This window comes from Stenella coeruleoalba (genome assembly GCF_951394435.1).
Source record: "Stenella coeruleoalba genome assembly, chromosome: 14".
NCBI lineage: Eukaryota > Metazoa > Chordata > Mammalia > Artiodactyla > Delphinidae > Stenella > Stenella coeruleoalba.
This window is the reverse complement of record NC_137160.1, coordinates 4412083-4427282: the sequence shown is the minus strand read 5'-3', so window position 1 is coordinate 4427282 and position 15200 is coordinate 4412083. Positions and strand designations below refer to the sequence as shown.

The window sequence follows — 15200 nt, the reverse complement described above, 5'->3', positions numbered from 1 at the left end:
TTTAAATTGTTTGACCCCTTAGATTCATGATATTAAAAGTGGAAGATTCAAGCTACCTAATTTGAAGTCTTAGTATGTAGTTTCAATAGTCATGTCAGTATTGTATTGGCATAAAGATTTCCAGATAGATCAAGGGAGCAGAATAGACTCGTGCATATATCTGTCCATTGTTTTTGACCAAGGAACAACCTTTAGAGATAGATTTAACAGAGGATGTGCAAAACCTCTTCATTGGAAACTTTAAAGTATTGCCAAGAGAAATTAAAGAAGACCTAAATAGAGCGATATCCCATGTTCATGGATTGGAAGACTCAATGTTGTTAAGATTTTATTTCCTCTCACATTGATCATTTCAAATCCCGCAAGCTTTTTTTTTTAAAGAAATTGACAAGCTGATTTTAAAATTCATATGGAAATGCAACAGTGAAATATCAGACAACTTTGAGAAAGATGAACGAACTTGACTTACACAACCTGACTTCATGACTTATTAGAAAGCTTTAATAATCAAGTCATTCTGGTGTTTTCATCAAGGTAAACAAATACCTCAATGGAATGGAATAGAGATTACAAAACAACCCACACCTACATGGTCAACTGAGCTTTGACAGAAGAACAAAGGCAGTTTAATCTTTTCAATACATAATGCTGGAACAATTGGCTATCCATATGCAATCAAAATAAACTTGGATCCATATATCATGTCATATACAAAAATGAACTCAATCTAAGTATAAAACTTAAAACTGTATAAATTCTAAAAGAAAATTTAGGGGAAAAATCTTTGTGATCATGGATTATCAAAGATTTCTTAGATACCGGCACATCAAAAGCCTGATTCATAAATGAAAAGAATCATAACTTGAAAAATTATAAATGGAGAACTTGAAAACTTTGTAAATTATTAATTTTTCTTCAAAAGACACTGTGAAGAGAATGAAAAGACAAACCACAGCCTGGAAAGAATATGTATATATCATAACTCTTATAAAGGATTTGTATCTGTAATATAGAAAGTGCTCTCAGAACACAGTTTTAAGAAACCAACCAACTAAAAAAGGGTCAAAATATTTGAACAGGTACTTCACCAAAGAATATAAATGCATGGCACATAAGCACGTGAAAGTGTCCTCAAATCATCATTAGAGAAATTCAGGTGTAAAGCACTAAGCACACTGCCTGTTGGTGATGAGTTGCAGCAGTGGGAACTCTGGAGCACAGCTAGTAGGAGTATAAAATGGTCAAACCACTTCGGAAAACAGTTTGGCAGTTTCTCACAAAGTGACATATGTACCTACCGTATCAATGGATACACGTGACATTCACGTAATGAATAGTACTCTACAGCTCAGCAGCAAAAATAAATCACGTATTTACACCTGGAGCAACGGGAGTGAAGCACAAAATAAAGCTGAGAGAAAGAGGCCAGACAGAGGAGAAGTACATACTGCATGCTTCCATGTGTGTACATTTCTAGAAAGTACTAGCTAATACGTAGCGAAAGAAAGCAATGAACATTTGCTTGGGGATGGAACGAGCAGAAGAAAGACAGGGCACAGGGAGACCTCTGTGGTGGTGCTTATGTTCGTTACTTTGATCGTGGTAAGAGCTCCATTCTGCCCCCTGTGTCAGGTGTAGACAGGTGATGTCAAGTCACTGAAGTAATTAATAATGAGTGTTTTCATCCAGGTGAGTGCTTCCCTTTGTGTTTCTGTTTTCCATGTGAACTATTCTTTGACTTTGGTGTACAGTTAAGATACTCTTAATTGAATTTAATGAGCAATTCAGTCTTTATAATGAATGAGGAAGTTTTCAGATATACTTGTGTATGAAGGTTTATATGTTTCTATGACAGAATATTCCTGCGTCAAATATGAAGAGATTGCGTGATTTTATTTTAACTGTCAAATGTGAAGAGATTGCGCGATTTTATTTTAACTCTATGCAATTCGAAGATCATGTCTTATCCCTCAAATAAAAGCAAAACCTGCCATCATCGTGAAAGTTATTTTTTTGTATAAGTCAGTTCAGTACAATTGAGCTGTCTATAAACCAGCGGTTTAGAAACTGAGAACAAAGAGTTATTTAGGCTGACTCTGGGTGACCACTTGATTGGGGTGTAGTATATGGGAAATGGCTAAAAGACAAAACCCCCTCTCAACTCCAAGATTTTTACTCTGCTGTATATACGGTCTTCTTTTTACAAGAATAAGTCAAATATTCCCTGGTAGGACCTGTTAAATGATACCTCTATGTCAAGTTCACTAACTTTGCGAAGGCATTAATTATTTTATGTATATTATAGGTTTTTACTTTGTTATTGGTTATGAGCTCTTGATGAGAGCCATTTGTGTGCTGCTGCTTTTATCTTTGTGAGAGTAGTTTGCAGTTTCCAGTGTTTAGGCAGTCCTGTCCCCATAATGATGAAGCGCTGGTTATTGGGCACGCTCCTAAGTATCTTACCTATGCCTTGTCTGCTTTAATCCTCACAATTATCTCCATGTTCGGTGTATTATCCTCCTGATCTTGTTCAGGGGTTTACCAGGTAGGGAGTGAAATATGGCAAAACCTGGACTGGGAGTGAAGTCCTTTTGGTTTCTTCTAACTGCTGCCCTGGGCTGCAATGACAGATAAAATGCCATCAGATGAGATGTGTATGCATTCAGTAAATATTACTGCAGTTAATGGTCAAGGCCATGTAAACAGGCTTAGAGAATGTAGGACAAATTTCTAAACGTTCTGATTTTCAGGGCAGACATAGTTTTGTTGCTAGCTGAATAGATGTAATTTTAAACCAAGATATTTCATCCCTCATTTTCTATATGTTAGTGTACTTATAAAACTATTACAAAAACATGGGAAATAAGTAACAAGTGGAGTTACATATGTAAAATTAATCCGTCCTATGTGTAAAATTTCTCAGGAAAAATGTCTCTTGACAAGAGTATTTCTGTATATCGCAACTGTGTTTTGAGGAAGAGGTGGTGAGGTTTTCTCTAGTTCACATGTAATGTGAGCTATACACGTATCATTTTAAGTTGCCTGGTAACCACATTAAAAAAAGGAAAAAGTAATAGGTGAAGTTATTTTTTATAAATAGATAATTCAAACAAATACATACAAATTATTATCATTTCAACATGAAGTCAATATAACATTATTAGCAATATTTTATTCTCCCCCCGCCGCCCCCAGGACTTAAAATTTGGTGTGTATTTTGCACTTCCAGCACGTCTCAATACAGAGGCCAAATATTTTATCTGTAATTCATGATCTGTATTTAGGTTTGACAAAATTTACATGTCAAAAAGTAGATTCTCTTTCCCAAGCTGTTCTAGACTTAAACATTTTTTCAACAGGTGAATTCAGTATCAGTTTTTAAATTTACATCAATTAAAATTAAATCACCCCATCTCAGGTGCTCACCAGCCAGTACAGCTAGTGGAATTAAAAACCAGTCAGACCTGATTTCTTTGAGTTTGTGTGTGAAGGAGAGAAAGGTATTGATCAGAGGGCCGTGAGTCCTGGGTAGGTCCTTGAACCAGCACAGGGGTGAGCTGTATGTGCAGAGAGATCAGGTGTATCTACACAGGGGAGATGGAATTTACAGGGCTGTTAAATATTATTTCAAATGTTTCTTTGAGGCCTCTTTACCTTTTACTCAACTTAGTGAATTACAATTTCTCTTTACTTCTAACACTTTTTAAATTGGTGTCAATTTATCGCTTGGTTTTATTTTTTTCCCTCATATTTAACTTTAAGATTTTAGTAAGTTTTACACTGTGTATTCAAAGTATATCTTTGTTACATACTTTTCCATGGTTTTAACCTCACTGAGATTTTTATAATGGCCCTAATCTAACAGTTTGTTAAATGACTCAAAATACAGTGCTAAACCAAAGCTGATATTTATGTTTTTATCTGGATGAGTGCTTCACTGTGTGTTTCTATTTAGATTAGATAATTTAGAATCCTGTGTGTATAAGTTACATGTGAACTGCAAAATGTATATCTTCTGTTCTCATAGAGAAATAGAAATCAATGGTATCTTCTAACCTTCTCACTCTGTGAATAAATATTCAAACATCCTAAGTATGTGTAGTCTTAAAATTTCATGGAAATAAGTGTCTTTTTAATTGTTAATAACAGATTAAGCCCTTCATTTCCAGTATTTGTAATTATTCATCTACAACTCCTCTTGATATATTTCAGGAGAAAAACCTTTTAAATGTGATGAGTGTAACTTTGCCTCCACGACCCAATCTCATCTGACGCGGCATAAGCGGGTACACACAGGAGAGAAGCCCTACAGGTGCCCCTGGTGTGACTACAGGTAACGATCCGTTATGAAGCAAGTGGAGTCAAGTGGGTCCTCATGGTGGGTGAAAATCCTGTTAAACTCACCATAAACGAATTGTGTTTTTGAGTAACGTGAATTAGCATGATTTAAAGCATGATTCATATATTAGGAGTGGGAGTTTATTACACCACCTAATTTTGGTGACTGTTTTAAAAGATGTAAAATATTTTCCCATTTTTTACAATCTTAACGTTTAGGTTTTATTTTTTTTTGGCTGCGTTGGGTCTTCGTTGCTGCGCGGCGGCTTTCTCTAGTTGTGGAGAACGGGGGCTGCTCTTCGTTGTGGTGCGCGTGCTTCCCATTGCGGTGGCTTCTCTTGTTGCAGAGCACGGTCTTTAGGCCTGCGGGTTTCAGTAGTTGCAGGACGTGGGCTCAGTAGTTGTGGCGCATGGGCTTAGTTGCTCCGAGGCATGTGGGATCTTCCAGGACCAGGGCTTGAACCCGTGTCCCCTGCATTGGCAGGTGGATTCTTAACCACTGCTCCACCAGGGAAGTCCCACATTTAGGTTTTATAATGCATTGATGCACCTGACTCAAGTGATTGTAAGGAACCATCCAATTAATCAGTTACTCAATGCATATGGCATCTCATCTACTATGAGTGAGTCACTCATTTAGACAATGAAGATAATGTAAGAAATGCTTCCTGCCTTTAAGGATATTGTAGCATAATGGGTGGCTTGTAATGGTAATGTTAGTAAATATTTCTAGTACAGATGTCAGTGGTATTTAAAAACGCCAGGGGAGTGCAAAGAGAAGGAACCAGATCAGTCCTGCTAGAGGAGAAGGCCTGTCAGCCATGGCTTAAAAGATGGGCAGCTTTCAGTCACGTGTGCGTTCTGCGAGGATGCAGGGAGGTGATGGTACAGCGTGGCATTTCTGTGCTGAGAGCATGTTGGAGGTCATGAGTGCTCCGTCCACTCGTGGAGGCCACAGCGGCTAAGTGACATCTGCCAGGTTGCAGAGTAACTTCACGGAGGCCGCAAAGCACAGGGGCAGGAAGCAGGAGTGGCGAATGAGCCTGTTTTACTCTGTGACAAGGTCCGCATATCCCGGGCCTGGTGTAAAACGAAAGGCGGCTGTAGGTTGCAGCTCGATCACGCTGTGTGGGGGGCCTGTGAGCATAACTTCAGAGCTCACTGTGGTCTCTGAGACACCATGCGATGCGCAGGCAGCTGAAGGACATCTTCTTAGGGCCTTGATCAGCCCAACTGTGGGGCTGAAGGTCCCATGGACCCTGTTGTACATGAGGATGTGGAAACGTTGAGGGTAGTTCTTCAGTGCAGCCTGCCTTTGTTACATATCAGAATATATACCTTAAACCTGAAGCCTTCATTGAAAAATAGATTTTTGTATTCCTGTGGATATAGCCTGTGCGTTCAGTAAATCTATTGCCATAATCTCTGTTATTATCCTCATTATTGCATTAAGTTTTATGTTGAAGGTCATCTAATAGTACAGACATATTACGGGTATATTTCATTCATCAATTATTCATTCGTTCCACATTTTCTCAGTTCTGTCTTTGCCTAACACTAGATTGGTGTTTCTTTGAGATTTAATAAAATGGTGATCCAATTAGAGGTAGACATAGAAATTCCGAGGAGCTGATAGTACGAATTCTTTAAACAACAAACGTTATTGAATGCTCTTTTTCCTTATTAGAGGTCATACTGTAGTTGCCTTCCCTGCAAAACACAGGAAAACAATTACAAATTTATAAAAATTTCCCTTAATTATCTCTCTTAGCTGTTAGGATTATATTCTTTCAGTCTGTACTTTATGCCTGTTTTGAAGCATTGTTTTTTTCGGTGGTTTCTTTCATTATAAATTTTATTTTTCACACTTAACAAATTATATAACCATCTTATGTCATTAATCCTGTGTAACTGTGGTTCTCAAAGTATAATTTTTAAGTCGTAGAACTGTTACTTCAAACAAGATCTTATACAGACCCCATGTATAAAATAGATAAAAGTGGTGTCTACCAGTTACAGATTTCAGAGTTACAGTCTGTAAGTCACTTATTATAACACTAACGAATATCATATAAGACTGTTTGACAAGCAAAAAGTTTTCAAATGGGGGGAGTTCTTGCTAACAGTTGCTGTTGGATTAGCCTTGGTGTCCAGTTTATGACTTTGCAGGGAGTGCTCAGCAGGGGCGGGTCGTCAGGAGCTCAGGCTCTTGAGGCTCACTGCAGCCGTTCAGCCTCTTCCTCATTTACAAAAGACAAATGATTTGGGTACGAACTTCAGGAACACTGCTGACGTGCGGTGAGGAACACACTAGATCACTTATCCAGAGCTTGGCTGTGCACATCAGCCCTTGTTTTCACTCTCGTCTCAGGTTAGGACTTCAGATGATTGTAGGCTTTACTTGACCTGACAAACCTCAAGATACTGTTCAGTGAGGTAATGCAAGAGTTTCAGTGCCTTGAAGGTCTTTAGTGTCTGAAAATTATAATACATGCCATGATGGATTTTTTTTTTTTTTACAGTTCTTGAAGTTGTTAAAAAAAAACAACCCAAATCAATTGTTAGATAATGACTGAAATACCTTAGAGTTTCAAAGGCCTAGTTTGAAAACCACTCTTTTCTTCAATGTAATTTTAATACTTGCATGGCCTCTAGTTAGATTGTTAAACAATAATAACTTTATTAAATTTTTAGACATTTCTGCCATTTTCAGGTTTTTACTCCAAAAATACTTTTACCTAAATCTCTGTGTGTGTCCATGATTTTTTTGGAAGAAATTCATAGAAGTATGACCTAAGGCTATTAATAGTACTGCTGCAAAGATTGGGATGTGCATTTTGTTTGGCTGATCAGTACTGTGTTTTGGTACACTCAAGTCTCTGTATGCATGAACATATTTCTAAGTATATTCAGGTTTTCTGGGCTTGGAATTGTATTATACTTTTGCGAAGGTCGAGGTCGTGTTACTTGTCCCCCATCCAAGTTATCACCTTGAAGTAGCATCACGTCCGTGGAGCAGTGCGTTGCATCCAGCTGGATCCCGTCCGTATCAGACCTCTGTGAGGCACTGTCGTGAAAAGGAGCTGGTGTTTTCTAAGACTGTTGTCACTCTCCTATGAATTAATACTCAGGATGTTTACATCTAGTGATTGCTATCAGATTTCCTGTTGAAATGCTTAAAGTCCTTGATAAAAGGGTGATTTTATCTTTATTTAAGCCTTTTTAATAATGTGAATATTATTGAAAGTAAATAGTTTGAACACTTTCTGTTCACGGGACAGTTTTATCATTCTGCGTATATACAAGGTTGGGTTTGCTTTTACTAATGAACAAAAGACAAGTTAACTTGACCAGGAGTATGAAAAACTTCCAAATATATGAACACTCCTAACGTTAGTGACTATGAATGAAATGTAGAATTTTCAATGGATACCTTCGTTTTCTTGTTGAGGAGAATAAGATTTTTAAATGAGCAGGTAGTTAAGTTCATAAAGATTGTTTTGGTTGCATAGCATGGGAAGAACAAAATGCTTACCATATCTACCTTACAACAACAAAGTATCTTCTTTCACAAGATAAAGAAATTGGAGTAGGTATGATTTCTGTAGAATAAAGGTATGTATAAGATGATCACATATTTCCTGAGAAAATATGGTCATATTTGTCTTATCAGTATCTTTCCATAATATTTTATTGCTTAAAATATTTAAATACTTTTTTCATATTTAGATTTTTGTCTGCTTAATATAAATAGATAAACATTATTCCTGTAGAATATTCCTGTTGTTGTCATTATTAACACTTATTTGCAGGTAAATTACCATCATTAGAAACTGAAGTATTATCTAAATTTCATTTGAAAATATATTTTTCATTTTATAAATTGAACATCAGTGGAGAAATTTTAGTAGTTATAATTATTCATGAAAAATGTGAATATAGATTTGTTTACAAAAGAATTTTATAATTGGTCTTTTGAACCTGGGGCTATTTTTCAAGTTTGCATTATTAATTTAGACAGTGACATCTCATTCTGTTTAGATGTAAACGTGTACCCTTTTCCTAAGCTTTTACTGTCTAAGATATCCAAACTTCGAATCCATTATAGATCAGTATGTTCCATCATTGCTCCAAAACTTTTTCACTATTAATTAGTATTCATTATAATTTCGAAGCATAAATTTAGATTCATAGCACGCTGTCCTACCGTATTATTTATGCAGCAAATTCTTTAGATTTTTTCCTACCTTAAAATGGAAACAATCTAACATTTTTCTATACTTGTATTTTTTGTTGTGTTTCAGTTGTCACTTCTCTATTAAGGAGAGAAATAGAAAACACTTTAATATGTTATAGTAAGTACCCTTTCTAATAATGTAAATCCTTATTTCCCCACGGAGTTCATTAAATATCAGGCTGCACTCTGTTGCACTGATGACACTGGCTTTCACAAGAGATCTGATGACTTGCCCTGAAGTTGGCTGTGGTTGGGCTTTCTTTTACGTGAAACTCACCTTCTCATTGGCTTCCATTTTTTAAGGTTAATAAATGCATATTAAACAGTAAACCACTGATAAGTCATGAAAAGTAACACAAAATTCTACCTGCAGTATTAAAAATATAAACGATATTCTTACATGACACTTCAAATGTCATTTAGTAAATCAAAGAAAACTAAAATTCAGCCCAAAGTATGCAGTTTGATCATTTATTTGTTGCATCCCTATTATTGATCTTGGAATACCTTCATTGTTCCTTAAGACTGAGATTTTTGCTCAACTGCATAATTGCCTTAGGTGCTGCCAGTGTTACACACACTCTTTTAAAAAGTTGTTTTTACTGTTCTACTTTTCATTTTATTCACTATTCTTTTTTTATTATTTGAAATTATAACTCCAGTTAGAAATATGACATATCATAGAGCTGAGGAATAAAATTGATAAATCCTGCCTCATATTAAAGATTTACCCCCATTGTTTTGCTGAACTTGGAAATAATACACTCTGATTCTTTTCCTTACTTGATGGTTTACTTAGCTCTTGGCCAGTGTATTTCATAGAATCATTAATGCACTAGGTTTTGATCTCAAGAGGGGTTTTCATTCCTTTTAGATGAGGGGAGGCTAAGAATATTTGATTTACCCTTTGACCCAAGTAGTGGAGTCTCAACAAAAAATGTACTTTTTGTGATATTCCCCAACGTCTCTTTTATCACTCTTCTAAATATTTTGTTTATATTTCTTATAATCAAATTTGGTAAGTTTTTGCACATATGACTAGACTAGGTAAAATTTAGTGTTTGTCACAAGCATTTGAAATGTGTGTGTGTGTGTGTGTGTGTGTGTGTGTGTGTGTGTGTGTGTGTGTGTAGGCGTGTATGTATCCTAGAAAGTTTTTGTCAAAGAATACTTTTAATTTAATTGAATTCTGTCTTAACTTTACATGATGCTGGAAGCATTTTTAGGATAGTTTTAAGATGTAATGATAAAAAAATTATAATAAACCTTTATTTCCCTTTAAAGTTTGTATTAATTTCTCAAATACATATTTCTATAAAGTGTCTCAGTTACCAAAACTTTTTCAGGTCTTAGATAATAGTATGCCTTTTTACATAATTTTGCTGTATAAACATTTTATGTTTATTAGGCTTTACTGAATAATAAGGCACTAAGGCCTCAGTATACGATGGGATCATTGTTCTGTCTTCCATTGTTTCAGCAGCATCCTGACTTGGGGACTGACTCTGCAGGGGATAATTTCCTCCCTGTGGATGATCTCCCCTGAGGGTTCCTGTTTTCCTTTGGCTTCCTGTGCAGGTTCACAGGTTGTAGCAGGAGAAGCAATAGATGGATCAAACTTGGGTTCGCCCTGCGTAATAACAAGGAGAAAAACCAGATTTTGTCTTTGTATCAGAACATCATATATACTGAGAGAGAAGTGAAATTATACATAAGGAAATGAGCAGCACACATTTCTTTTTCTGAAGAATCAAAGGTAGCATTCATTTATTTTGGGTGATTTTGAAGTTCCTGAAGAGTAATGACACTGCATAAAAATAAATGAAAATGTCTAATATTAATTTATATTTGAAGCAATTTGATTGATGCCACAAGCCTAGTTATATCAGAACAAAATTTAAATTCAAAACATTTTGTCAGTGAAGTAAGCCAGACAGAGAAAGCCTAATATTGCATGATATCACTTATGTGTGGAATCTTAAAAAAAAACGAAAGCAACAACAACAACAACAACAACAACAAAACGGTCAAACTCATAGAAACAGAGAGCAGAAGAGTAGTTGCCAGGGAGTGGGGGAAACAGGGAGAGGTTGGTAAAAGGATACAAACTTTCAGTTATGAGTAAGGTCTGAAGAGCTAATGTACTACATGGTGACTATCATTGATGAACTGTTTTGAATACTGGAAATTAGCTAGGAGAGTAGAACTTAAATATTCTCACCCAAAAATAAATAAATAAAACATACCAGTCAATACTATTTCATTAATATCAAGTCTGTTTGTTATGTGTTTATATTCTACTCTATTTTAACTGCTAATCCAGTTAATGGAATAAAAAGCAGATGTCCTAGGCTGAAAGGTTAGTTTGAAAGTGTCGAAGCCCAGTTACTTTGCAAACTTTTCTTGGGATAATGATGATTCCAAGGCTTTCCTCCCTTTGTGGTCAGTTCCTTCTGGGAGGCAGATGTGTCTGTTATACTATGTTTGTAGTACTTGTCCTGGTAGATGGCCCCTTCCTGCTTGCTACCCTCACACAGTTCAGTGAGTCACAGGTAGATGTCAGTATCGTGGCTGGTTTGTGGAACCGTGTTTGGTCATTGGCTGCATAAATATTGCTTAAGAAGATTCTCCTAGCAGGTGTCAAGATGGTACTTTATGGAGCTGTACTATCTTTCACGTGGAGTAGATGTTTCTGGTAAGTTTCCATGGGATCTTTTGAGGGGCTCCCTAAAAAAAACATAATTGTATTTTCAGGTTTTTCTATCCTAATTATGAAAGTTGTACTGTATGTAAGTGTATTTTTTATTCCTAACGTTTATGTTTCAGCAGAAATTGAATTCTTTCTGAACAAATATCTCCTAATTTTCTCTGATCATTTTATTAGTGAATTTCAAAAAAAAATCTCAGTAATTCTAATTGTGGTTTTGATTTAGTTTTGTATTTTCTATAACATATATGTCTAATGTTATGTTTATTTGTAGCATATTTTACTCATACTTTTCTTCTCTGCCCTGAGACACCCAAGCACATAGACTTCTAAAAATTTTTGTTTAAGCCTATGTGCTAATATAGCACAGTATTTATGTCAGACCTTGAGTTACTGTTGGTAAATTTTCATCTTACAGAAGTTGGTTAAGTAAAAAAAAAAAAAATCTGTAGACTTGAAAACAAATAGATTCCATAGCATTAAAAAATATACATTGGTTCATATGTCTTTAAAAGGGAGAAAAATCTAAGATAATTTGTTTATGACTATAAGTAATTATTTGTTGATGTAGCTGAAATCGTCATTGAGATCACAGATTAATTAAAAGAGCCGTCTGAACACAAAGTGACCATACATTCCCTTTGCTATCTCTTAAAGTAGAATCTAGATAAACATGTTTATTTAACCTGCTGTTGTTGAGTCCCAAATCCAGTCATTATAAAAAGACCAGCACTATCTTTGGGGATGGTCTTTCTACAAGGAATTACTATGGATAGTCCCTTGGGTGGTAGTTAGATATATCTGTATATATTGTGGTAGAAAGAAAGGCCTTAGAGATGAAAAAAATAGAAAAAAAATTTGGGGCAATAGTCTCTTGCATAAGTTATTCCTCAGACACTAGAGCTATTATCACACAACAAAACACTTTACTATGTAACTATCTGTATCTCCCGGCGTTAGAGGCTCTTACAGTGTGTAGCTTACTAGGAAAACCCTGTAATCACCAGGATTATCTAGAACAACAGTTAGTGGAGCATCAGGCCCACCCTTCTGGTTATATGGTTGAGTTTCACAAGGTCAGATGTGGGGCTGAGAGAAATAATAATACCTTTGAAGTGTATAAAAGTTTGACCACCTGTCATTAGTTCAGTGAGAATGCTAAGATCTTAGTTATTTCATTTTGTTTTTGGATCCTTTGTTTCAGTATGTTCTGAAGTATTGCCTCTCTGGGGCCTGTAAAAAACTGGAAGAAGGAAGGAGAAGGAGAGAAAAACGTGGAATGTTTAGGTAGTGGGGACCCAGTGGTCTGTTTGAGGCAGCTTCTCTATCAGTGTGCCTTCTAGACCTCAGACCCCTTCAGTGGAATAAGATGCTGCCTTCCTGGTAGCACCTGTGTATGTTTTGGCTTTAGGTTAAGAATGTTTGTAAAAACAAGATTACATCTTTTCTCACTTTCACATCTTTATTTTCTTAATTAAGAGAATGTAGCACAAACCCTTTGTTGACTTTTTCCTATTTATGAGAAGTACTGTGCTTGTGAGAAGTTCTATAACAAGAAGTATTCCCGAATATTTTCCTTTTTTGGAAAATGGTGTTGTGCCTTTCCTTCCTGCATAGTGAGCTGTACTTGAAATAAACCAGAATCTGTTATTCAGTAACATAATATGCATAATATGTAATGTGATACTTTTCCCTACAGGAGATTTTAACGTAATATTAACCTTCCTCTTACCCCTTAAACTTTAGTTCCTTACTCTTAATTCTTTTGGTTTGCATCTTGCTAAACAGCCCTACTCTCTCATTTTGTATCTTTTGTATCAGTTGTGACACTGTTTGGGGTTCTCTCACTATTTAAGTTTTGAATCATGTTGATTAACTGAACTCAGTCATATCTTTCCTGATTGTTTTGGTTTTTATTCATTTTAAATTACAACTTTTAAGAAATATGAAATGAAAATGAAATGTCATAAAACAAATTAGAATTTTCCCATACAGAGAAAATGTGGTAAACTTTTAGTGCTTATGCTTAACTAAATCAGTTAATCTCTTGGATTGAATTATTTGAGGTAAAACGTGGTTGACACTTAAATTTGAGTAGTTTGTTTTGTTCTAAAAACCTCAGATAGCTTTAATTTTAATTAAAAGTAAGATTCCGTCCCACTTTCCACTCCCAAATTATATTTTCCATTTGATTTTAAGTTATCTTCTCATGTCGGCCAGCCTGGATTGTAGGACATATGGGATTATGTGGTGAAGGCGGGCAAGAAGTCCTGTGGGCCATTTAGTCCATGCCGGGGAGTTTGAGTTTTACCCCAAAGGCAGTGCGTAGCCAGTGGAGAATTTTAAGGAGGGAACTGACATATTCATATTTTGCTTTGCAGTAATCACTGACGCAGTACAAATGAAGAGGCAGAGAGGGACACAGCAGGTGTTGGGAGAGCATTTAAAGGACAATTGCAAAGGTGCAGGCAGAAATAAGTGGCTAATCCTAAATAAACTAACACAGTAGCCATGAAGGATAGAGAGAGAGACTGATTCCAGTGCTTGTTAGGAGGTAGAATGAATGAACACGGTGACCAAATGGATGCATTTGGGGACAGGGTGACAGAAAGACGCGTGCCATCCTTTACATGCCTAGGCTAGGGCTGCTGAGTGAGCGGCAGTGCCATTTACCAGGTCCTCACTCCCGGAGGAGAGATCCCTTTAGCAAAATGACGATGTGTGTGGGTTGGATGCATTGACTTTGAAGTGCCCATGGGCATCCACATGGAACGTGCCAGTAAATGTGTAGGTCAGTGCTGGTGTGTGTGGGACTTGAAAGCATCGATGCGATTGGCATTTCCCTTGGAAAATGCGGAAAACGAAAAAGCAGAGGGGCAAAGAGAAGTGTCAGAGAGACTGAGAAGTAGCCTCCTGATATGGAAGGGACCTCCGGGCAGCAGGCAGGCAGCACTCAGGGCAGTGCACCTGCCGCAGCCAGCCGGACGGCATGGGTTCTCTGGGGAAGCCCGGTCCTAGCACAGGGGTAGGAGCAGAAAGCACGCGAGGGGTCAGAGGTGACGTGGTGAGGATACTTGCTAGCTGGTCTTGAAAGGAGTGTCTTGAAGGCTGCTTCCTGCAAACGCTTGGGGAGCTGGGATAGCTGCATGCGCAGAGAGCTGGATGCACATTGTATTTGTGTGTTTGTTTTCATCTGTTTGCTTAAGATTGCTTTTAAAATTATACTAAAATGCTTACAGGCGGAGGTGAAAGAGCCAGCTGAAATAATGAAGTTGACCAGTGCTTTTCCCTAAGGGCTCAGGTGGTGCATGTCAGGTGAGGGTTTTGTGACGCATCAGGGGCGCTGATAACGATTTTGAAGAATCAGCAGTGCCTCCCTGTTCCCACCTTGGGACCTCTCGAGATGGAGAGCTACAGCTTCAAACCTCTGAATCTTTACCCTCCCACAGTTTGGGAATACTGCGTAGCACCAACTTTTACCTTTGTTGTGTTCAGAGTTTTGAATCAAAGAACATAGAGACTGTGTAATGGGACTGTTCTGCCCTCCCTACATACACATTCAAACATTGGAATTTTATTTGCTTTCTATGAGGAATTTACTTCCACAAAATATTGTACTACTTTAACTGTTATATATAATTCAAGAATTTGCTTGGCACTAGCAAACAATTCAGGGCAATCATTTAACAAACACTCATCTTAAATGTAATCTTTTAAAGTGTGACATCTTTTCTATGACTTATTCTAAACAATTTTTGCTAATGTCTTAGGGTTTTTCTAAGGCCAGTAAATCTCATGGGCCCCTCTAGTGACATCATAAGCCAGTGGAAACTCACAGACGTTTATCGTGATGACACCTGACCCCCATATATATGTACAACCCTTGCTGTTTGTTTTACCTACCTTTCATTTGCGTGA

The 15200-nt window shown here is 36.8% G+C and overlaps 1 protein-coding gene across 1 annotated transcript in view; it reads left to right on the top strand.

The window, feature by feature from the left end:
• The window catches only part of ZNF407 (zinc finger protein 407), a 421297-nt gene that overhangs the window by 248346 nt on the left and 157751 nt on the right, over positions 1-15200 (top strand). Inside the window, exon 7 of the mRNA XM_079942496.1 lies at positions 4213-4333. Within this exon, the coding sequence (XP_079798622.1) occupies positions 4213-4333 (121 nt within the window). The remainder of the gene's footprint in view (positions 1-4212; positions 4334-15200) is intronic.